The 23155-nt window shown below is 51.0% G+C and overlaps 2 protein-coding genes across 3 annotated transcripts in view; one reads left to right on the top strand and one right to left on the bottom strand.

Annotated features, from left to right (window-relative positions):
- The window catches only part of Pebp1 (phosphatidylethanolamine binding protein 1), a 97875-nt gene that overhangs the window by 47936 nt on the left and 26784 nt on the right, over positions 1-23155 (bottom strand). The gene's annotated exons all lie outside the window — the stretch shown is intronic.
- Positions 950-22529, top strand: Wsb2 (WD repeat and SOCS box containing 2). Of its 2 annotated transcripts, XM_051176522.1 has the most exons (9): positions 950-1121; positions 7351-7519; positions 13768-14012; positions 14151-14282; positions 18153-18253; positions 19674-19846; positions 20400-20510; positions 20610-20717; positions 21381-22529. In XM_051176522.1, exons 1-9 carry the CDS (start codon positions 1109-1111, stop codon positions 21541-21543), a joined length of 1215 nt encoding a protein of 404 aa, XP_051032479.1. In that variant the 5' UTR covers positions 950-1108; the 3' UTR covers positions 21544-22529. The 2 variants fall into 2 exon arrangements, with proteins under 2 accessions (XP_051032479.1, XP_051032478.1); XM_051176521.1 differs by lacking the exon at positions 950-1121 and having other exon boundaries at positions 7317-7519.

Below are 23155 nucleotides of genomic sequence, written 5' to 3' on the forward strand. Positions count from 1 at the left end.
AAATTGGGGGACTGTGCTTTGAGGAAAGTCCGGGCTGGGATTTGAGCGACCTTGAGGGTGGGTGGGGCGGTGACAGGGCACAACCGGGGATTACAATTAGAGCCCTTAAGGAAACCCAAGGCCAGTTAAGTACAGGAACAAAGCAACTAGCCCCCTCCCCGCTCCCCTGGCCCCGAGTTAAAGAAATTCGGCAGATCAGGACGGGACCAGGACCTGATGGTGTCAGGACCAGCAGAGAACTCAGGGGTGCCTCGGCCTTGACTCGGACCGCGCCTCCCTAGCCCCTCCAGCACCACCCACCCACAAGCCAGGCTCTCCAGCATCCCTCCCCCTCGGGGATGCTGCCGAGGCCGGCCTTCCACCCCCACCGTGATCCCCAGCTCCCCCAGCCGGGATGATGCGCTGGTCAACCCTCAGCATCACCACGCCGGCAGCTGCCCTCGCTCGGCCTGCCCGCTTCCCCGCCTCTCCGCGCTGGTGTCTGGGCTTTCACTTTGGGTGCTGTCGGGGCCCCCACCCCTCCGCTCAGTCAGGGCTCGGCCGCGGTTCCAAACCCCTTCCTCTGGCTCCCGGGCGTGGCGGGGCGGGGGTCCCCTCCATCAGCCCCGGGTCACAGCCGCCCGACGCCCCTTCCTCCCCCCCTGCCCGCTTCCCTCTCAGCCCTCCGTCAGCCTGAGCCAGGTGCGCGCGCCCGCCCCGGCCGGCGGGGTCCCTCGGCTCCGCGTCCCCCTCCCCCCGACGGTTCCTGGTCCCTCCCGGCTTTGCGTCCCCCGGCCCCGCGCCCCGGAGCCCTGCGTTCCCCCTGCCCGCGCCCCGGAGCCCTGCGTCCTCCCCCCACCCCCGGCCCGGGGTCGGCTGAGCTCTGCGCCCTCCCCCGCCCGCCCGCCCCGCCCGGGCCCCCGACGCCCCCGCAGCCTTGCGCCCCCCTGCGCGCTCCCGGCCGCGGCCCCGCCCCCGCCGGCCGCCATGTGACGGGAAGCAGCTGATGGCCTCTGCGGGCGGCGGCGGCGGCGGCGGGGCGGGGGCGGCCGACGCGGGCGCGGAATGAAGCCCCGCGGCCCTGGGGGCTGAGGTCCCCGCCGCCGCCTGGCGCGGCCCGCGCGTCCTCATGGAGGCCGGAGGTGAGTGCGCCGGGGCCGGCGGGGCCGGCGGGGCGGGCGGGGCGGGGACCCAGGCGGGAGCGCAGCTTTGTTTCACTTTCGCTGTCAGCGGGGACCGGAGCGCGCGGCCAAGCGGCTGCCCGGGTCCCCGAGCTCACGCCCAGGGCGCTGGGCCCGGGTCGCCTGCGCCAGCCCGGCCTCGCCGCCCGCCGCGGCTCGGGAGTGGCAGCGGCTGCTGGGTGGGCGCCTGGGAACGGGGTGGGGCCGGGGACGCTGCCCCGCGGTGACACGTAGGACCCGACACCCTGGTGGGTGAGGTCCGGTCCTGGCTCTGCCCGGGTCCCCCAGCTGTCACCACGAACGCTGGGGGAGAGAGCGTGGGATGGACTTCCTGAGCGCCCGGGTGGCTCAGCCCGGCTAGACCTGCGGCCCCCGGCGGGCTTCTCCCTCAGGGGCCCTGCGCCCTGCGGCCCGCCCACAGAATAGTGGCATGGATTGGGGTGGGGGAGGTATTGCCAGACCCCAGGGTCCCCAAGTTCCCGAGCTTAAAGGCAGTTTCCGTAAGACAATCCCAGGAGTCAAGGCCTAGGGCTCAGACTTGCCCCAGTGAAGTTCAAGCTTCGCCTAGGTCTGCAGGAATCGGATGCGCCCGAGGGCTCCAGTGCTGGGTGGGATGTTTGCAGGCGGGTATTCCCTGGGGTGGTGTCCCCTTTGCATTTAGGAAATGACACTTCTTTGTTTGCAGAAGCCAGGCTTTCAGGGATAGGTGTCGGCGGCAACTCTTCTCCCGGTTTCTATCTGGATAAAAGCCTTTGAGCATTTTCCCCCATAGAATTCTATTTAAATGGCCTCTACTGTTTTCTTCTGTGAATGTTTTTTATAGCTTCCGCTCTCGTTTTCCATTGATGCCTTATAGTTAAATCTCAAAGCAATCTGTGACCAGACTCCCCACTCTTAACAGCAATCTGTTCCAGTGCAGTTTCCCCTTGGTGATTGACAGCTGTGTTGTAAGGGTGTGGGCAGAACTGTTGAGAGCTGCCAAGCTACTGTTAAAAAGGCCAGACACTAGGCCAGTTCTACCCGTTTTTTCAAACCGAATAAAATCTATTGTAAAGGGTTTTACAATAGAAAACAGTAGAACAGTGGTTAGAATTAATTTATTAATTCAACAAATATTTGTTGAGTATCTACTATATTCCGGGCTCCCTCTAGCTTATTGCTGGCCCATAGACATACAATAGCAATATGTAATTTAAATGAAGTAGACACATTTTAAAAAGAAACAATTCAGGGAAGTGGTGGCTCACGTCTTTAATTCCAGCATTTGGAAAGTAGTGGCAGCCTGGTCTACAGAGAGAATTCCAGGACAGCCATGGCTACACAGAGAAACCCTGTCTCACAAAACAAAAATAAAAAAGAAAAGAAAAAAAAAAAACACAAAGGAAACAATTGAAATTAAAAAGCTGTCTCAGGGTAACATCTAAAACATTTCAAACTGATTCCTCTATGTGGTCAGACAAAAATTGTAGGAATGTTTTGGAGACTTAAAAATTTCAGTGTGGGTGGTTTAACTGCCTGTATATCTGCACCACGTGGTGGTGCATGCAGTTCCTGAGAGAGCCGGAAGAGGGCTTCATACCCTCTTTACTAAGTTACAGATGGTTGTGAGCTGCCAGGTGGTGCTGGGAACAGAACAGCGAAACAGCACAAACTCTTAACACCTGAGCTACACTGCTACCACTGAGGTTTTACAGTCTGGTGTGTATTTTATTCTTAGATCTATTTATTTTATGTTTTATGTATATGAGTGTTTTGCCTGCATGTATATCTGGGTGCCATGAATGTGCGTGGTGCCTGCAGAGGCCAGAAGAGAGGGAGTCAGATCCTCTGGAACAGGAGTTACAGACAATTGTGAGCCCAGGTCCTCTGCTAGCGTTACAGCTGCCCTTCACTGCTGAGCCTCTGCAGCTCCCTTCCTAACAGCCCTCTTCATTGGTCAGCAACTACTTGTGACCAGTGACAGATAGGCAAGGAGGACTGGGGGAGATGGGCTACAAATGCTACCCAGAATGTCCTGAAGCTAAATGGCTAACGCAGAAGGAAAGTAACTAGTCACCTTGGTGAGTCAGGAATGTCGCCAAGAAAGTGATGTGGACACAGAGCCCTGCTCATTATAATGGAGCAGCCAATCAGTTATATCCAGGCTGCTGGAATAGCCTAGCAATGCAAAGATCCCAAGGCAGGAAGGACCACATAGCCCACTCCCAGCTGGGTCCCTGGCTCCGCCTCTGCTAAGGCAGGCCTCCCTGTGCAAAGGCGCTCATGAGGAGGGCCTTCCCATTCTGCCTGTCTACATACCCCTTGTTTAGTTGGAAAGCCTGGAAGGGGGTAGGGGTAGGGCAGCGCTGGTCAAAGGTTGCAGAACTTCTATTCCCTAGGATGGCAACTACAGTTACTAACACTGTTACATACTTGGAAATTGCTGACAGGCTTTCAGGAGAGTCCCCACTGGAAAAAAATGCTAAGAATGTGAATGAGTACGTTGCTCATTAGCTGACTGAGCCCCCCTCCCCCACTGCCTGTATATCTGATTGTCAGTGTATCACATGGTAGCCAATAAGTATACACTGCGTATCAATTGAACAAAACCCTGATCCAAGCAAAGAGTCATGCAGGTATAATCCCAGACAAAGCTGGATCTTTCCAGTCTTGTTTCGTTTGTTTTGAGGTTCTGCAAGCTAATTATGGTTTTGTTTTCCAGTAGCCAAGTTTAGTTTGGGCCCAGACGCCAAGAGACAGCTCCTAGTTTCTTCTTTTAGAGTCTTGAATCCTGACCTGAAATAGCAAGAGATGAAACCCCCAAGTCCCAGAAATAGAGTATGAATTCTGGGCAGGGCTGGGGTTTAAGAATTTCATGGGAGATAGCACAAGCGTCTTGATAGTTAGTCTGAGGGGCTCCCTTTCCTCTGTATTTAAGGTGGTCTTCCATGTCTGTCTGTCACCGAGTATCTCCTGGTAGCCTGACTGCTGCCATTGGGAACAGCATAGAAGGTGCTGCTGTGAGCAGACCTCGTGCAACGGGTAATGATCTCAACAGAGATGAAGAATTAGTGAGGAGTTGTCAAGGCACTGGGCTGGGGTCAGAGTGAGCTGTCCTTTGAGTCAGACAGTGTAGAGCAGGGGCAGGCATAGAGAGGCATTCCCGTGGAGGGAGCAGTTGGTACAAAGTCCTGAGGTTGGAACTGACTGAGCATAGTCAGATGGGAGAGGACAGGAAGAGGAGAGGCCCAGCCCAGGCTTGAAATGAAGGCAGGACCTGCTAACGAGGGAGTCGAGGCCAATCTGTTTGGCTTGATTCTTAGAGTAAGTGAAACTACAAGGTAAGAGGCAAGGAGAATGGATGATGAGCAGTTAGAAGACAGCCTATAGGCCAGGCTACAGGCGGTGCTACAGAGTCAGATAGTAGCCGGGGAGACGGGAAGGGAGGTGTGAGAGGCTTTTGGAGACAGGGTTGACTGAACTGGACAGTGAATTGGGTTTGGGCTGTTACAGAAATCAAGGCTGGGCCCTTCTATGTGGTGTGGTGTGCCGTCATGTCAGAAGAGTGGATGGACAGAAATCAAGGCTGGGCCCTTCTATGTGGTGTGGTGTGCCGTCATGTCAGAAGAGTGGATGGACAGAAATCAAGGCTGGGCCCTTCTATGTGGTGTGGTGTGCCGTCATGTCAGAAGAGTGGATGGACAGAAATCAAGGCTGGGCCCTTCTATGTGGTGTGGTGTGCCGTCATGTCAGAAGAGTGGATGGACAGAAATCAAGACTGGGCCCTTCTATGTGGTGTGGTGTGCCGTCATGTCAGAAGAGTGGATGGTGGGGAGGAAGTGAGTCAGAGCAGAAGTGTCGGGGTGGGTGCAGCTTTCTCAGGATTATAACTGTTGACACGGAGGCCAGGACACGTTTACTTCCCCGAGATGATGCTCATGCAGGCGCGGTGCGTACAACAGAGGAGTCCAACACACACACATGTGGCCTTCTAGGAGGAGGAGGAGGGGTGATCCGGTATGGACAGCAGTTTAGACCCAGCGTGTTAGAACTTACACCTTGCTCTTTCTGCTCTTACTGACTCTGCTCCTGCCTCCCTCGTCTCTTCTGTCTTCTCTCTGTCTCTGTGTCTCTTTACCTCCTTTTTTCTTCTCTTCCCCCTCCCTCCCCTTTCTAATAAAACGTCTCACTCAAAAAACAAACGAAAAAATCCCAAAAAACCTATACCTCGGAAGCAGGGCAGTGGTGACACACACCTTTAATCCCAGCGCTTGGGAGGCAGACAGGCAGATCTCTGTGAGTTTGAGGCCAGCCTGGTCTATAGAGCAAGTTCCAGAACAGGCTGCAAAGCTACAGAGAAACTCTGTCTTGAAAAACACAAAAACTATCTCCACATAGAACCTCAGGCAATGAATGTTTATAAAGCTAAGATACGATGCATTAGAATTCTGTTTGAAGACTGAATTTTCAGCAACATCCACATTTTATAAAGAAAGATGCATCTGTGGGCCCATCGGGATGGCTCAGTGGGTTTTTAAAAGCCCTTGCGACAAGAATCAGTTTAAGCCCTCAGAGCCATGGTGGAAGGAGAGAGCTGCCTCTTGGGAGCCGTCTGACCTCCCACACGTGCCCTATGACATTCACGTGTGTGCCACACATACACAACCATAAAAATTCTTAAAGAGCTACGCCTGCATTTTCCTGTTCTTTAAATGTGAATCATTGCCTTCTGTTTTGCTGATCCCATGCTAAACATGGATTAGCACTAAGATGCTGCCCTCTTAACTAGGAGAGTGTGTGCCGACTGGTTTGAAGCCAATACAGCTTGTTTGAATTATTTTCTACGGAGTCTGCAGTGGAGCTCCGTGGTTTTGAGCACTGACTGAGTTGGGTAGTGGTGGCGCACACCTTTAATCCCAGCGCTCAGGAGGCGGAGGCAGGAGGATCTCTCAGTTTGAGGACAGTCCAGTTTACAGAGTGAGTTCCAGGACAGCCAAGGCTACACAGAGTAACAACCCTGTCTTGAAAAACAAAAACCAACCAACCAAACAAAACAGAAAACACTGGCTGTTCTCTTAGAGGATCTGGGTTCGAGTCCCAGCACCCACATGGTGGCTCACAACAATCGTAATTATAGTTCCAGGGGATCCAACTCACTTTTCTGACCTTTGTGGGCGCTGCATACATATGGCACCCACAGACATACAAGCAAAAAATCATACACTTAAGTAACTTACAGAAATTAATTAAGTTGCTGTCTATCTACTGATACCCACAAAAGTGTCAAGTCCCAGAACTACTGAAGTGGGGTGAGTGAGCACAAAGGCAGTCACCCTGTTAAACCTCTGTCTTCAGACCTCTGACTTGGTCAGCAGTGGAGGCTCTTCACTGGAATCGAGAACAGCGGAGGAGTTGTGGTTGGGTTGAAGGAACACTGTCCACTCTGAGGGGGTGTGGGAGAGGAGGGGGTGTGGGAGAGGAGGGGTGTGGGAGAGGAGGGGGTGTGGGAGAGGAGTGGCGTGGGACATGCTCAAGTGCTGGATGAAATGGGCTTGACAGTCGGAGGTCACCTGACAGTAGGCCTAGCTGTGACTCTTAGAAGCGGAAAAGAAGCAGGGTGTGCATGGCAAAGGGGCTTGTGCCCTGCGAGGGAAGGAAAAATATAGCAAGTGGCTTGACGGAGGGTCTAGTGCAGGGGGCAGTGGCAGGCCTCCACGGCAGACCTGCGAGCCTGGGAATATGTTGGGGTATGGGTTAGGGGCTTTGGCAGCGTCCCTGGGGCACAAGAATGAATTAGTAGTCACTTGGAGCAGGTTAATCTAGGACTAAGGACATGGGAGAAATAGGAAGCTGAGCCAGTAGGTCTGCCCCAAAGGAGATGGGACTGGGAAGTCGCCCTTGAATTGAAGGCCTGGGTTCCTTTTGACGGGGACCTTAAAGGCTTTCGTTGGCTGGAGTCCAGAGAAAGGGCCTCTCTCACTTTCTTCCTGCCCAGGCATTCACAGGCTTCATTCACCAGGCCAGCCACCAGGGTTACTCTGAGTCATGCAATGGGAAGGGTTGACACTGAGTAACCACAGTGGAATGTAGATTGTGGCTACTGTTACTGCCCTGGGTCATTTGAACCACAACTCTCTCCCACCAAGTCTTGGGCAGACAGCAGCCTCCCTAGTCTGGTGGTGAGGCTGAAGTATGACGTCTCCTTCCCCAGAGGAGCCGCTGCTGCTGGCTGAACTCAAGCCCGGGCGTCCCCATCAGTTTGACTGGAAGTCAAGCTGTGAGACCTGGAGTGTGGCCTTCTCCCCAGATGGTTCCTGGTTCGCCTGGTCTCAAGGACACTGCGTGGTCAAGCTGGTCCCCTGGCCATTAGAAGAGCAGTTGTAAGTCCTCTTGGTACCCTGGGGGAAGAGGGAGGTCCATGAGGAGCCTGGGTGCTTTGCCAAGTTGGTCCCTGCTCTTTGGGGCCCTTTCCAAAAACTGGTGAGCAAAGAAGGACTAAACAGTTGAGAATATATCCCGGGGCCCCAAGCCCCCACGTTCCGTACGTAGAGAAGCCAGGTCTGTAGAGTGTCTTGGCCTCACACGGACATTTTTGACAATTTTCTTGAACCAGAGGCGACACCTGTATTATTTGTCCACTTGAAGTATGTAGCGCCACCTGGGCTCTGTGATGTACTCCTCCGGGAGATGGAGGCAGAGGACCCCCCACTTGAAGGGTAGTTCGCACTAGATGATGAGAAAACTAAAAAACTAAACCTAGCGTGTACAGTGCAGCAGCATTTAGTGTTTGCACTGAGTTGTGACCTGTCGCCAGAATCAGTTCTAGAGGATTGTCACTTCCTCAGCAAGACACCTTTCTGTTATCCTTCTCTGGCTTCGGCGACCATTGCCTTCTGCCCCTACAGTGGACTCACCTGCCAAGAAATCGTCTTACTGGGATCTTTCTGCGCGTGTTTGTCTTAACACAGCTCTGAGCCCTCAGGATTCCCCCGTGCTGTGCGGGTATCAACGCACCTTTCCTTTACCGCCCGGTGACATGCTCAGGTGGCAGGCTTTTCCCTGGTGGATGTTAGGTTTTGAACAGCTCTGCTTTAAATGTTTCTGGACACATCTGCATGGACACGTGCATCCGGTGTTGGGCCGAGAGAGTGGCCGGCTGTTTTCCACGGTGGTGGTACTGTTTTGCATCCCTCAACAGTGTCTTCAGGCTTGAAATTGTCTACATCCTTGGGACACTTACACTTGTCCTCTCTCTGTTCCAGCCTGGCACTCCTGGTCTGAGGTGGAATCTGGTTTGCATTTCCTTCCTGGTTGTGTTTACTGAGCCTCTTTCCGGTGTTAATGGATCTCTGAGTCCTCCCTTCCGAGAACTACATCCTCAGATCTCTGGCCATTTTTAGCTGGGTCTTTGTTTCCTCTTTGTTTGCTCCTTTGTTTTCTAACCTCGTTTATAGTTTCCAATCTTTTCTTGGGGTAGACAGGTTCCAGGGTCTGAATGCTGTGAGCTCCTGGTTGATGTAACTCCCATCCATCCTGCAGTAATTGCATGTGTGCATTTATTTACTTACTTATTTATTTGTTGCATGTGTGCATTTATTTATTTGGTTATTTATTTGTTGCGTTGTGCATTTATTCATTCACTCATTTGTTGTGTTATGCTTTTATTTGTTGCATTGTGCAATTATTTATTTATTTATTGCGTGTATGCATTTATTCATTCATTTGTTGCATCATTCATTTATTTATTCATTTGTTGCATGTATGCATTTATTATATATTTATTTATTCAGCCAGTTTGTATTTATTTAATGCAAATCTTCCCTTGGCACTAAACTCCAGGTGGAGAACACAGTATATCAGAGTTTGTTCTAGGGCCTTGCGGTGTGTCTCATAAGTAATGGATTTGTGCTTGAATACCTTTGGTGGGAAACATGCTGCCTTGATAATGGTAATGCCACTAAGAGTTCTGGTTGTCCTAGGCAGACTGCACTGCTGGGCAGGAAGGTATGACTTACACAGTCCCTCCTTTCTGGAACCCAATTATCAAGAATTATTGGAATGAAGTGACTGGTTGGGGGGGGGCTGCCTCCAGTATGGCTTCAGGATGGGGACTGGGCACCCTGACAATAACTGGTTACAGTCTTCTGTAGTAGGGAGGCAAGGTCAAGGTCGCTCACTACCCCAATGTGTTATTGTTTCTCGGACTGCAAGAGAGAGACATTGTATCTAGGTTGCTGGGGTCTGAAAGGCTTTATTGTTTTGCTTTTGTGTTTGTTTTCCTCCAGGGTACTCTTTCTCAGGTATATACATTGTTGTAGGTAAATACACCCTCCTGTGATGACCAAAAAAACTGGAAGAGGTGTCCTAACGTCAGTCCTTTTCCTGTCTTTTACCAAAGCAAGAAAAATGTTTACCAATGTATTAAGTGAGAAATGACTTGTTTGGGGAAAAAAATCACAGGTGTTGAAGAATGATAATCGGGTACAGTGCAGGCGGATGGCTTCTTTTAACAGCAGCCAGGTCTGGCAGTGTGCTTGTCAATAGAGATGCTTGTGAGGCTGAGGCAGGAAAGCAGTCCAAGTAACTTAGCAAGACTCAGATAGGATGCGGCTCAGCAGCAGGGGCGTCTTCCTTCCCGAATGTGTGAGGCTATGGGCTCCGTCCCTGCTGAAAACAGTACAAACAGCAAAGCACACCACCATGGTGCCATAATGGCTGCAGTGTGCAGTCATGGTGCGCAGTGGAACAGTAGTGTGATATGACCCACACAACTTTGTTCAAAGCGAACTCACAGTCATTTGTGGCAGTCTCTTCACCGTGGTTAAAATGTGCTTGGATTGTGAATCACTGTCCTTGCTGGACCTTGGACCAGGCCCTTGTGCAAATGCCCCTACCACAGAGCTGTGACAACAGTCTGAGTAATATTCGTTATTTGTTTCATTTCTGGATATCGCATTGTTATGTTATACAAGTTAAAATAATTGTCACTGGCAGCATTTACAGTCTTGTTAGTATATATTTGACCTTTGCTACTTATTTATTCATTTTTTTGCCAGAGCTAATGACCCGACACAGGACCTAGCCCAGAATAGGCTATCTTTGTAGCTCTGGCTGTCCTGGAACTGGCTATATTCACCAGGCAGGCCTTGAGCTCCCAGAGATCCCAAGTGCTGGGATTAAAGACGTGAGCTGTTACACATTTTTTAAAAATCCTGTTAGCCGGGCATAGTGAAACACACCTTTAGTCCCAGCACTGGGTAGACAAAGGCAAGTGATCTACATCATGACTTCTCAGACAGCCAGAAGCTACATAATAGAGATAACCTGTCTCAAAGCGAAAAAAAATTCTGTTAGGAAACACTTCTGAGTGACTACCTGGTGTCAACCAGTTATCATAGACACCACTTTCAAGCATAAAGACTTTCGAAACTTTAAGTTAGGTGTGCATGTGTGTGCGCACCTTCCTATACACATGTGGGAGTCAAAGGACAATTTGTAGACATCAGTTCTCTCCTTCCATCATGTGGATCCCAGGCATTGAGCTTGGGCTGTCAGTGTGGCAGCAAGTGCCAGCATCTGCTGAGCTAGCGGTCCCAGCTGCCCCAGATCTGAGAAACTTTAATTCAGGAAGGCACCTTCTTCTCTGTGTGCGCCCTACGCCCCGCCCCTGCCCCGCCCCTGTGGCTGTCCTCTGCTGCACTGAGCCCACACTCAGGCACCCAGAGCGGTTTTTGAGCACTGAGCTAGGATACCCTCTCTGTGAACTTTAATTCCAGCTCTCCTTCGATCTTGTGGCCCAGTGGAGTTAACTCCTCCAAAGCAGAATCCACTGTGTCCTGGGCCATTCACCCTTGCTTCAGTCTTCCAAGAGCCTGTGTGTGACAGTGAGACTGAACTGCTTGTGATGTCACTGTCCTAGTTTATGTAAGCCACTGTGCAAAGTCCCTACGAGCATAACTATTGTGAGCCTCATCCCTTTGAGTGAAGTGGCACAGGTGTACCCACCCATCATTAGACACAGAAGTAAGAGCACTGCTTTCTAAGGGTTGGAGGTTCTAAGCTGCTTTGTCCCTCCTGTGGCTTGTTCCTTCTTCTCTTTAGAGACAAGGTCTCCCTGTGTGGTCCACATTGGTCTTGAACTACTGATCCTCCTGCATAAGCCTCCCAAGTGCTAGGATTACAGGTGTGCAGGACCACACACCTAGCTCTGTGGCCTCTCTTCCTTTCTTCCTTCCTTTCTTGTTTGTTTTTGAGACAGAGTTTCTCTGTGTAGCTCTGGCTGTCCTGAAACTCACTCTGTAGACCAGGCTGGCCTTGAACTCAGAGATCCTCTGCCTCCCAAGTGCTGCGATTAAAGGTGGACACCACTATGCATGGCTTTTGTGTCCTGTTTTTAAATTCTATCCCAAGATGGCGACCTGGTCCGTGTGCCATCCTCGGGCAGGTGTGAGCAGTGTAGACAGGGCAGCAAGCAGGGGTGTGTGGATTGGTCAGGACCAGCCACAGGGACCTGATGAGCTAGCTGACACCGGGCCATTTGGACCGGGGCAGCAGGCATTTGATTTGGTGTCTGATTCCCAGGGTTAGAAGCTTCACTCCATGAGTCTGGAAAACATGGTGGAAAGGTGTCTGGATTGCTGACAACCCCCGGCCCCTGTAATCCCCTTTCCTTCATTTTAAGGTACTGTTTTTATCTGGAGCAGCAGCATTCTTACTCCAGACAAGACTGGCTGGGCTCTGAAGTGCAGTCTGTCCTCACTGGCTGAGTGCTCTGCTGTGCCCAGAAATGAGGGAGCTGGGGTTCCAACAGAGATTTACTTATTTATTATGTACAGTGTTCTGCCTGCATGTAACCCTGCAGGCCAGAAGGGGGCACCAGATCTCGTTACAGATGGTTGTGAGCCACCATGTGGTTGCTGGGAATTGAATGCAGAACCTCTGGAAGAGCAGACGGTGTTCTTAACCTCAGAGCCATCTCTCCAGCCCCCTAGAACCTGTGTTTTTAAACCCTGTCGTTTGGCTAGGACTGGACCAGCATACCTTTAGCCTAGCTCTCAGGAGGCAGAGACAGGCACATTTCTGTGAGTTCTAGGCTAGCCAGGGCTAGATAGTAAGACCTTGTCTCAAAAAACAAACAATTCCTCCGGGCATGGTGACATGTATCTTTAACCCCAGCACTCGGGAGGCAGAGGCAGGCAGATCTCAGTGAGTTTGAGGTCAACCTGGTCTACAGAGCAAGTCCAGGATAGCCAGGGCTACACAGAGAGACCCTGTCTTGAGAGAACAAACAAACCCTGTCATTTTGTACAACATCAGTAAACCCAGAAGACATAAAAAGAAAAATGAGTTCGATGTGGCACGTGAGCTTTTCATAGGTTGTGTCTGATAGACAGAGGGCAGGGGTACAGTGCTGACTACCCAGGGTGAGTGAGGGCGGAGTGTGCTTAGGTAGAAGTTGCAGGGCTGCAGAGCCCCAGTGGTGGGTGGACTCTGGCCTCTGCCGTCCACTTGGAAGCCATTGACTTTTTTTTTTTTTTTTTTTTTTTTTTAATGACAAATAAAAGAATCTTTGAGAACAAAAGCAGACAGAGCTGCCCTGGGTGTATTCTGCCAAACTCCACTTTAGGCTGGAAGGCCTCTAGGGCCTCCATTTCTCCAGGTGCACTTGATATAATTTTATACATAATTGCACAATTGACAGAAATGTGGTTTAATGGATCTTCTCAGAGCAGGTGAAAAGAAAGTAGCCCAGTCTCACGCGTTGTTAGGTATAGGACTTCTCCTGAAATAAGTCTGAGCTTGCCTAGGAATCGGGGGTCCTCATCTGGTTTCCCCAACTGAGTGTCAACATTGCTCAGAAAAGTAGGCTGGCTGCTGGCCACATACAGCGTGTGGAATAGTAAACGTGTGCTCTCAGACCAAACCCTAGAGCATCTGCTTGGCTGTGCCGCTGTGACAGTATTGGGGCCAGTGGTGGAAGGACCTTGTGTCTGGGGCCTGAGCGTCACTTCCCTGGACTTGTTTCCCAGTGGAATGCGAAAGGTCGGGGCTGGGCTGAGAGTCCCAGGGGCAGTGTCCTCTGCAGTGCTGTGGTCAACTGTTGTCCTGATGGGTCCCAAGCTGGATGCACTGCCAGGGACATAGGTGGCAGAGCCAGCCTCATTGTCACCTGGAGGGCAGTGAGGGCAGACATGGGTGTGTACCACATTGGCCAGAATGGCAAGACAGTTCACTGCCAGCCTCCTGGGGATTTCTGAGCTGGAGATGGGGGCCTTGTTGAGCAGGAAAGCAGCAGATGGAGAGTATCCATGTTCTAATCCCATCTGTCCTGGTCCTAAGCCGACACTGTGCATTGCACACTTTTTCTCTAGGCCCAAAGCCAAGAGGGCTCCTGAGCAAGCGTGTGGCTCCCTGGGGCCTGTGTGCCCTACTGATTCCACAAGGCACACCACCCCTCTTCAGGGCTGTTGCAAGCTGGATGGCCCAAAGCAATGAAGCCCGTGTCCCATGAATTCCAAAAGGAAGTTACTGAATGCCAGTAGTGGCTTCTAGGAATTGAGTCTTGGGATGGCATGCGGTTGACATGGTTACAGTTGTAGATTCATTCAGAAATATCTGCTTTGCTCAGCATCCCTAAAGGATTCGAAGCCAAAAGCCGGAGCAGCAAAAATGATTCAAAAGGACGAGGCAGCCTGAAGGAGAAGACACTAGACTGTGGTCAGATCGTGTGGGGGTTGGCCTTCAGCCCGTGGCCCTCTCCACCCAGCAGGAAACTCTGGGCTCGCCACCATCCCCAGGTGCCAGACATCTCTTGCCTGATCCTGGCCACAGGCCTCAACGATGGACAGATCAAGATTTGGGAGGTGCAGACAGGTAGGTCTTTCTGGTCAGTACCAGGTCTGGGGCACCAAACTCATGACATGAGGTCAGATCCCACAGGCCCCATCCACCACCAGTGACCGACAAGTCCACCTTCACTTTTCACTGAGCAAGGGCTTCTGCTCCCTCCAGGGCTCCTGCTTCTCAATCTTTCTGGCCACCAAGATGTTGTGAGAGATCTGAGCTTCACACCCAATGGAAGTTTGATTTTGGTCTCTGCATCCCGGGATAAGACTCTTCGAATCTGGGACCTGAATAAACATGGTAGGTGGGGAGGTGTCTGATGGGAGAGAGGTGCCTGATGGGAGGGAGGGAGGTACCTGAAGGGAGGGAGGGGCCTGATGGGAGGGAGGGGCCTGAGCCTCTTGGTCCTGTATTGCCTCCTTCATCTGAAAATCAATGCCAGTTTACTTAGAGTTGCCATCCTTCTAAGATGTCCTTTTAGTCACCTGCATCCCCAAAACACTGATCTAAAAATATTTTAATACCAAACGTTCACTGTACTTTTTCCCGTAGAGACACGGTCTAGACTCCCCACCCCCACCCAGGGCACCAACACTTGAGAGTGCCTGTGCCTCTTTATAAACCACCATCGAATACGCACAGAACCCACACACATGCCCCACTTTACACCATCTCAGGGCACCAACACTTGAGAGTGCCTGTGCCTCTTTATAAACCACCATCGAATACGCACAGAACCCACACACATGCCCCACTTTACACCATCTCTAGAGGACTCGTAATCCCTAACACGGGGTAAGTGCTCTGAAAACAGTTGCTACGCTGTCTTGTTGAGGCAGCACTGACAAGATTTTATATTCAATACAGACAGTCTTTCTTAAAATTCTAATTTATTATTATTGTCCTTGGGATAGGGGATCCTGCCACATGCCACAGCGTGTATGTGCAGGTCAGAAGTCAGATTGCAGGGTGAGTTCTTTCCTATCCCTCTGTGGGGAAATGTTGGCAACAGATGCCTTTTCCTTTGGTCACCATTCAGGGTCATCAGCAGAGCTGTATGGGACTCTCCCTGTTCACAGCTTGCTTAAGCAGAGTGCCATAGAAACTGACCACCTGCAGGGGGACAAGTGCTCTAGGCTGAGGTCCTGGTCATAGACACACCCTTTCTGTCAGGAAGCCCCCAACTGCGCTGCCTCTAGAGCACAGCCTCCCGGCCAGAGGACACATTATCCTCCCAGGAATACTGGCAATGTCTGGGGAAATTAAAAATGCCCTCTAGGGGCTGGAGAGATGGCTCAGAGGTTAAGAACACTGGCTGTTCTTCCAGAGGTCCCGAGTTCATTTCCCAGCAACTGCTTGGTGGCTCACAACTGCCTGTAATGAGATCTGGTGTCCTCTTCTGGCCTGCAAGAACACTGTTCACATAATAAGGAAATAATCTTTAAAAGAAGTGGCCTCTAAAGAGCCTGAGCATGACTTGCCAGTCAACAGCCTGGGATGCACAGCTAGCTCACAAGAGACCAGTCCCAGAGGTCAAAACCCTATTCTGGATCACACATCGGTAGGGGCAGCAGCACTTGGGAGGGTTCAGATATGCTGTCCAGTGGTCACCTTGAGACATCAATGTGTAGCCAGTGCACATACCCATAACACAAATGTGTTTATTATAACCAGCCATATGTTGAAATGGCCTTTTTGAAGGCTATCCGGGCTGGCAAGATGGCTCAGTAGTAAACGAACGTGGTGCTGCCAGGCCTGACCCCACATGGTAGAAAGACATGGTAAAGGAGGCATTTCTAGAAGAGACAAATGACCCCACATGAGAAGGAGGGGCCAGTACTAAGCTGTGGTAGCTGTTCATTTCTCCCACCTTTTGGGAGGTAGAGACAGGCAGATCTCTAGGAGTTCAAGGCCAGCCTGGTCAACAGAGCAAGTTCCAAAACAGCCAGTGTTACACAGAGAAACCCTGTCTTGAAGAAACAAAACAAAATAAGAAATGAGAATGGTAATTAGTGCCTTAGCCTTGGCTTGCATAGTACATACTACACAGTGGTTCTTAGCCTGCCTAATGTTGCGATCCTTAGTTCTTAGTGTTGTGGTGACCCCCAACCAAAACATTATTTTCGCTGCTACTTTGTAACTGTAGTTTTGCTACTGTTATGAGTCATAATGTAAACATCTGTGTTTTCCTGGATTCACAGGGGTTAGGTGGCCCCAAAGGGGTGGGGAAGCACTGTCCTCACCCTGAGGCTTCTCATTAAGCAGCTGCTTCTCTGTTCTGAAGACTGGGAAGTCTAAGACCAAGGTGCAGCAGGTGGCTGATGGCAGGGCGCTCACTCCAGCCCACAGAGGGCTATTTCACCAGACAAAGAGGGCAGAGAGCTCTCTAGGCTGGCTTTGCTTTCCTAAAGCACTAATTCCCTCATAACCAATTTATTTCCCCAAGTACCCCATTCCAAGGGCTATCACCTTGGAGATGGTTTGTAGTCTATGAATATTGGGGGTCCCCACAGTCCATAGCAGCCAGTACTAAACAGGTACAGAGGTGTTTGGAGTGTCTGTCTGGAGCTTGAAAACAAGCTGTCTAAAATGGGCTTGCCAGTGAGGACTTCTGGAAGTCTGGGCACACGAGTTAGGCACAAGCCCCACAGCTAAGCTACCCAGCAGCCTCAGCCATGCTGTACTTTTCTTCCTGAGACAAGGTCTCTCTTTGTAGCCCTGATTGTCCTGAAACTCTCTACATAGACGAGGCTGTCCTTGAACTCACAGACCTGCCTGCCTCTGCCTTCCAAGTGCTAGAATTAAAGGTTTACACCACTCTGCCCAGCTCTGCCGTGTTTTTCGTGCTGTGTGTGTAGAGCTTTCTCACCATGTGGATTAGCCTCGGTTGGCCCTGGACGTCATTGGAGATTGTGTTTCCTCCTTCCAAGTGCTGAGGTCAGAGGTTTGAGCACACCTGATGGGCAGGTTCGAAGCAGGTTCAGTAAATCCCTCGCTGAAGGCAGAATGGACCAGTTGGCAGTGACTAAGTGCTTTTCTCTTTTATTTTTAAAGTTTAGTTTATGTGTACTTAATGTTTTGCCTGTGTAGATGTATGCATACCGCATGCGTGCGTGCCTGTGCGTGCGTGCGTGCCTGTACGTGCGTGTGTGTGTGTGATTCACAGAGGTCAGGAGGTGTCAGAGCCCTTGGAGTTAAGGATGCTTGTGAGCTGCCATGCAGGTGCTGGGTACCAAACCTGGGTCCTCTGCAGATGCCATCTCTCTAGTCCCAAGTAGGGTTTTCCAGGAAGAAGAGGGACAAGATATGTCTTACTCACCTGACTCCATAGTACATTCAGCTATGACAGCTTAGTTGTCAGAGAAGAAGCCACAGTTGAGGTTTACAAATTAGTCAGTTATAGCCACACGTACACATGAACTTTGTGTTTTTTTTTTTAAACTTGGCTCTCTATGTCCCCATTGTTAGCCACCTTCCCTGTTGTCTGTCTTCCACACTTCCCTGATAATTGGTAGGCATGTCAGGAACCCAGGATAGTTCCTTCCATACTATGTCTGTACTTGTGAACATACTCCTGAACTCACACGTTAGGTTTTAAGGTCATTTCACAAAAACAGTCTTATTCCTCATCTTTTGTCCTGTACATTGCAGTTTTCATTAAGTAATACCTGATGTGGGGAAGTGTTTCTATTCCTTCTGGACCAACCCCCATTAACTCACTCATTCTCATGTGAGCCAGCCTCGAGAAAGCTCAGCATGTGACCTTACCGTGAGTGCACAGTGCGGTGGCCTTCAGAACCAGTCTGTGTGACCTCAGAGCACATGCCTCTAATGACTGCACCCTGCCGTGGGTGCTTGAACAGGGTTCCATGGGGCACTGAGAGGCTGGCACTTCAAATGCTGAGTTCCAGAGAAGACTGTCGTGTGTGCCTGTGCCCTGCTCACCTGTGGGTCAGAGGAAGCCGCAGGGCATGAGCTCCACTGGCTTCGGCTGCTGCGGTCATTGACTGCTGGTGTTTGTCCTTTGGTTTCCAAGGGTTTAAAATGCAGGTCCGGTCACAGTTCTTGTCCCGCACAGGAATGTGGGTCTGGGCTCTAGCTGAGAACTGGGTGGCTGCACTGGCTCTCTTACATCTGAGGGCTGATTTACTCTCTGCTCTTTTCTGGCAGGTAAGCAGATCCAGGTGTTATCGGGTCACCTGCAGTGGGTTTACTGCTGCTCCATCTCCCCAGACTGCAGCATGCTGTGCTCTGCGGCTGGAGAGAAATCGGTAAGCATCCATGTGTGAGTGCACAGCATGCGTGTGCCTGAGCCAGAGTCCATCTGCTGGTGTGTGAGTGTGCACAGCATGCATGTACCTGAGCATGTGTGTGTACTGCATTCATGTGCAGAGCCCATCTGCCAGTGTGTGAGTGTGCACAGCATGTGTGTGTCCAAGCCCTACATCTGGAGGCTGGCACTTGAACATGACCCGGGAGAGGATTTGGAAATGGGTACTTCATCTCTGGGGGTGGTTCCTTTTAGAGTGGCCAAGTGCAGTGTTTTCAGACTTTTTCCTTCCTTTGGAGTCCAGGATTTTAAAATCTACAGCCCACATCCAGACCCTGGTTTCCTTTGAGTTAGAGTCTCTCCAGTTAATGACTCCCTGTGATTAGGGTTTGCAGTTCAAAGCCTGAGAGCAGCAGCCATGGCCTTTTGTCTTAAAGGTGCTGGAGCCAGGAGCAGTCTGCAGAAGTAGTTTCTGCTGTTTGTCAACTTGAGCGCCCTCAGATGTGATGGGATGAGAGTGTTTAGAAGGGCGCATAGCTCAGGAACTTGATCATAAAAGGTTTGGAGTGAGCGAGAGTGAAGAGTTTTCCTTCTCTTTTCTTGGAGACAGGGTCTTACATAACTCGGGTTGGCCTCAAACCCATTATGTAGCTAAAGATGACCCTGAACTGATCCTCCAACCTGCACCTTCAGACCCATTTTATGCAGTGCTGGGGATGGAACCCAGAGCTCTGGGAGATAGGCAAGCCCTCTACTGAGCTACATCTCCAGTCTCAAGAGCTATGAAGAAATAAATGGAAACCCTGTTTTGATGATTCTCAGCAAGGTTTAAAGTTAGGAGCTAGGTCTGATACAGTCATGGGTTGGACTCCAAAGGGTGTGTGTGTGTATTTTCGAGACAGGGTTTCTCTTCCTAGCTCTGGCTGTCCTGGAACTCACTCTGTAGACCACACTGACCTCAAATTAATAGAGAGCCTCCTGCCTCACAAGTGCTGGGAATAAAGATGTATACCACTACCGACCGGCTTCCTAAGGTTCTTAAGTGTGGTGAATGTTAAATATCCGGGAAAGGGCATTGCTGCTTGGTCTGTAGAGCCCACTCCTCATGAGCTACCGATGCAGAGGTCTCCCTCCTTTAGCCCTGCCACCCTGTCCCCAGGACGAATCAGAAAGCCGTGTGAACGCTGAGTAGGCAACCTTTTGTAGTCTGGCCTGGCATGTGTGCTCTCACAATGGATTGCACCTTTTAAATGCTTAAGCCTGCATGACGAGGACTCTGCAGCCCCAGTAGGGCTGTAGAGAAGGAGGAAGTTCCACTTTCCCTGCCTGAGGGGCAGGATCTGGATTTCTGCCGTTGTAACTGCCTGGTGTCTAAGCACCTTGCTTCTGCCCCTCACCAGACCGTTTCTGTCCTGTCGCAGGTCTTCCTGTGGAGCATGCGGTCCTACACACTAATCCGGAAGCTAGAAGGCCACCAGAGCAGTGTTGTCTCCTGTGACTTCTCTCCTGACTCTGCCTTGCTCGTCACAGCTTCTTACGACACCAGCGTGATTATGTGGGACCCCTACACTGGCGAGAGGCTGAGGTCCCTTCAGTAAGGACCTTGTCGGGGTTACACATGCTCCCTTGCAATCTGGGACAGGGAGGGGCAGCTTGGATGGAAGAGTGCAGCTGGCTCAGTGCTTTGTGGTGCGGAGCACTCTTCAAGTATATTGGTTCAGAATAGGAGACCACAATGACTATTTCCACAGGTTAACTATAGTACCAGGTTCACAGTGACTCTCAGCAGAACTGTCACCTCCAGTGTAAAGTTCCCTGTCCTCACAAGCTTGCTCTACTTTTTTTCTTACTTTCTGTTGTTTCTTAAGCAAGTGATAGTAGTCCTATAATTATCACAGATGAGCCTAAAAAAGAATTTGCATTTTCATTGTGGCATTAAAGTGGGGGCTGACCTACTTTGCACAAAGAAATTAGCACAAGTGTTGGTAAGCCTTCTGACACCTCAAGACACTGGGAGCTTTCTGGGGCTCTTGTTTTCCAGTCTGCAGATAGGGGCTACAGCTTTACAGACGGAGCACGGGCCAGAGCATTCTGTGCGCCGCCTGCGGGTGTAACCATCGTTCCAGGCCTGTGCTATTTCTTTGCAGTCACACCCAGCTGGAACCTCCCATGGACGACAGTGACGTCCACATGAGCTCCCTGCGGTCTGTGTGCTTCTCCCCTGAAGGCTTGTACCTGGCTACAGTGGCAGATGACAGGTAAGGAGGGATGCCTTAGAGCTGGTACTAACAAGTAACGGCAGGCACTCTGGCTGGCCTCCAGCTCAGCACACACGTGACCGTCTCTCTCCCATCCAGGCTCCTCAGGATCTGGGCTCTGGAACTGAAGGCTCCAGTAGCCTTTGCTCCTATGACCAATGGTCTTTGCTGCACATTCTTCCCACATGGTGGAGTTATTGCCACAGGGTATGTATCCGTGTTGAACAGATAGGCAGTAGCGCCTCTTGCCTATACCTTGTCTACAATAGTATTGCCTAAGATGGTCTAAGGCTACATGAAATTAACATATTCTGCCCTGCCACTGTGTCATTTACAGATGTTAGTAATTAACCTAAATGCAGCAATAGACCTGTGGTCCATACTCCCTTGAATGGCCAGCTCCACGAGGCGGCCTGAGATAAGGGGATGGAGACTATGTGGACAGTCATGGCAGGGCCGCCCCACAGCTGTGCTCTGTAACTGGTCGTGGCACGATGTCATTGTGTGAGCCCAGGGCCACCTTGTGCTAGGCAAGCACTGTTGTCCCAGAGCCTTTCCTTTTGAGCTGTGTAGGAGGGCTGTGCTGACACATAGCTCTTGTTATCAAAGACATTTTCCTGTTTTTGGACAGTCACTGTACGGCCCAGGCCAGCCTTGAATATCTGGTTCAGGCTCTCATCCTGCTTTAGTCTTAAATAGCAGTTGGGACCACAGGCATGAATTGCATCTTCATAATCCTATCGAATAGTCATTATTGCGCAATTTATAGCCCTTCCCAGGCAAGAGTGCACTTCAGCTCCTGGTCAAACTGGGACAGCCACTCTAGGGAAAACTTTAGGGCCTGCTAAGGACTGGTCTCTGTTGTTTCAGGACGAGAGATGGCCATGTTCAGTTCTGGACAGCCCCCCGTGTCCTGTCCTCACTGAAGCATTTATGCAGGAAAGCCCTCCGAAGTTTCCTGACCACGTACCAAGTCCTAGCACTGCCAATCCCCAAGAAGATGAAAGAGTTCCTCACGTACAGGACTTTCTAGCAGCGCCCGCCATCCCGACTGCTGTAGCAGAAGCAATGCAAGGGGCTGGCTAGGGTGCAGCCAGCCCGATGACACTGGACCCGCTGTGGACCTTCCTCCCCACTGGCATGTGCAAGTAGGTCTGAGCGATGCCACTTGTGTGGTGCCAGCCTTACCTCGTCCTTGTCCGTCGTGAGCAGCCTTTGTCAGTCTAGTTGTCTTGAAGCCAGGTACAGTTGTGGGTGTTTTGGGTAATGAAAGCAAGCATGCTCCGGAGCCTGTCTGGGGGTGGCCAAGCCCACACTCCCCTCACTGGGAAGTGCCTCCCACCTGTGCCCAGTCAGTGGCAGCATGGTTTGAAGTTCCTCTGCTCTGGTCAGAGAACACTCTATTTGGCACATGCTTCTGGCCAGGACATTCCTATGGAACTGTTACCAAGCTGCAGTAGGTGAACTGGGCGTGCTCCTCGTCATTACACTAGTACTGGCTTTTAATTTTCTTTAAACAGTGGTGTGCATGTGTAGGGAATGACAAACAAGTACACCAGATCATACGAGCAGGTGTCCTCAACTGCATGCCGGTCAGATGGCCATTTATCAGCATCATATTTATTTGTATTTTCTCAGCAGATATTAAGGTACAGCTGTGTTTTCTCAGTGGTCTTTAAAAACCAAGAGTTCTAAGTGGCCCAGTTGTGAAGCCATGTCTTAGTTGTGTGAAGCCAGTGCTGTCACTGGCTCATGCTGTCACGTGCGTGCGTTTGTCTCTGCTGCTTGACCTCATGGGATTCACCCTCCAATTCCAACCGCCCTAAAAGACAGCCCCTTCCAAGCACCGCTCTTCACCGGCGGGAACAGCTACCTATTCAAGATGCCTCACTCACACAAGATCTGCCTTAGGAAAGTTAATATATTTTAAATTATTTTAAAAGAAACAACACCTTACTCTGGCTTTTCTTAACTGATGCTTTAAGGGGCAGTGTTAACAGTGTACAGTGTGTGTGCAGAGGGGGTCTCCTCTAGCATTTGAAGAAAAACATTGCAAAACGAGGCTTTCATTGAAGGGAGAAAAGAGAACAAGCAAACTTGTCTCCGCTCCTGACACATTGCCCCCAGCCCCGACCACCTGGGGCCAAGCTGTCCATGGACCAGAAAACACAATTCTCCCTTAGCACACACTCAACTTCAGGGTCCATTGTGCGGAAAGTGTGTGCACCTCAGAGGCATCTCACACAGCTAATCTGAGAAACAGCGGGTTGGTCGTGGCACACCAGATGCCCCCCAATGTCCACAGCCTCCTGTCTAGCTCGGGGAAAGCACATGCTTCTCTACCCTTGTACAGAGGCCTGGAGGCAACAGTCTGAGCTTTCTAAGCAACAGCTTCCGAGGAGAGCTTATCCTGTGACATGAGCTACAAAGGCCTTGACAGGAATGCATGTGGGCAGGCCAGCAGACATGGAACACTGAGCAAGCACCTTCTTACTGTGGAGGACTAGTGTAGGCATAGCCCAGCTGCACAGACAGGAACACCCACAGCATCTCAGCCCCCCCCCCCCCCAACAAGTGAGGCTTGCACAGCCACTGGCCCAGAAAGGCACAGTATTTTTACAGTTTCTTTGCTATTGTCACAACAG

Source organism: Phodopus roborovskii, unplaced genomic scaffold (genome assembly GCF_943737965.1).
Source record: "Phodopus roborovskii unplaced genomic scaffold, PHOROB, whole genome shotgun sequence".
Classification (NCBI taxonomy): domain Eukaryota; kingdom Metazoa; phylum Chordata; class Mammalia; order Rodentia; family Cricetidae; genus Phodopus; species Phodopus roborovskii.

What these genes read in the sequence shown, in the direction of transcription:
- Wsb2 (XM_051176521.1), top strand. Translation starts at nt 7,332, where the DNA reads ATGACGTCTCCTTCCCCAGAGGAGCCGCTGCTGCTGGCTGAACTCAAG. An exon ending in TGGCCATTAGAAGAGCAGTT is followed by an intron (nt 7,520 to 13,767) that starts GTAAGTCCTCTT and finishes TGCTTTGCTCAG; the next exon opens with CATCCCTAAAGGATTCGAAG. An exon ending in GGTGGAGTTATTGCCACAGG is followed by an intron (nt 20,718 to 21,380) that starts GTATGTATCCGT and finishes CTGTTGTTTCAG; the next exon opens with GACGAGAGATGGCCATGTTC.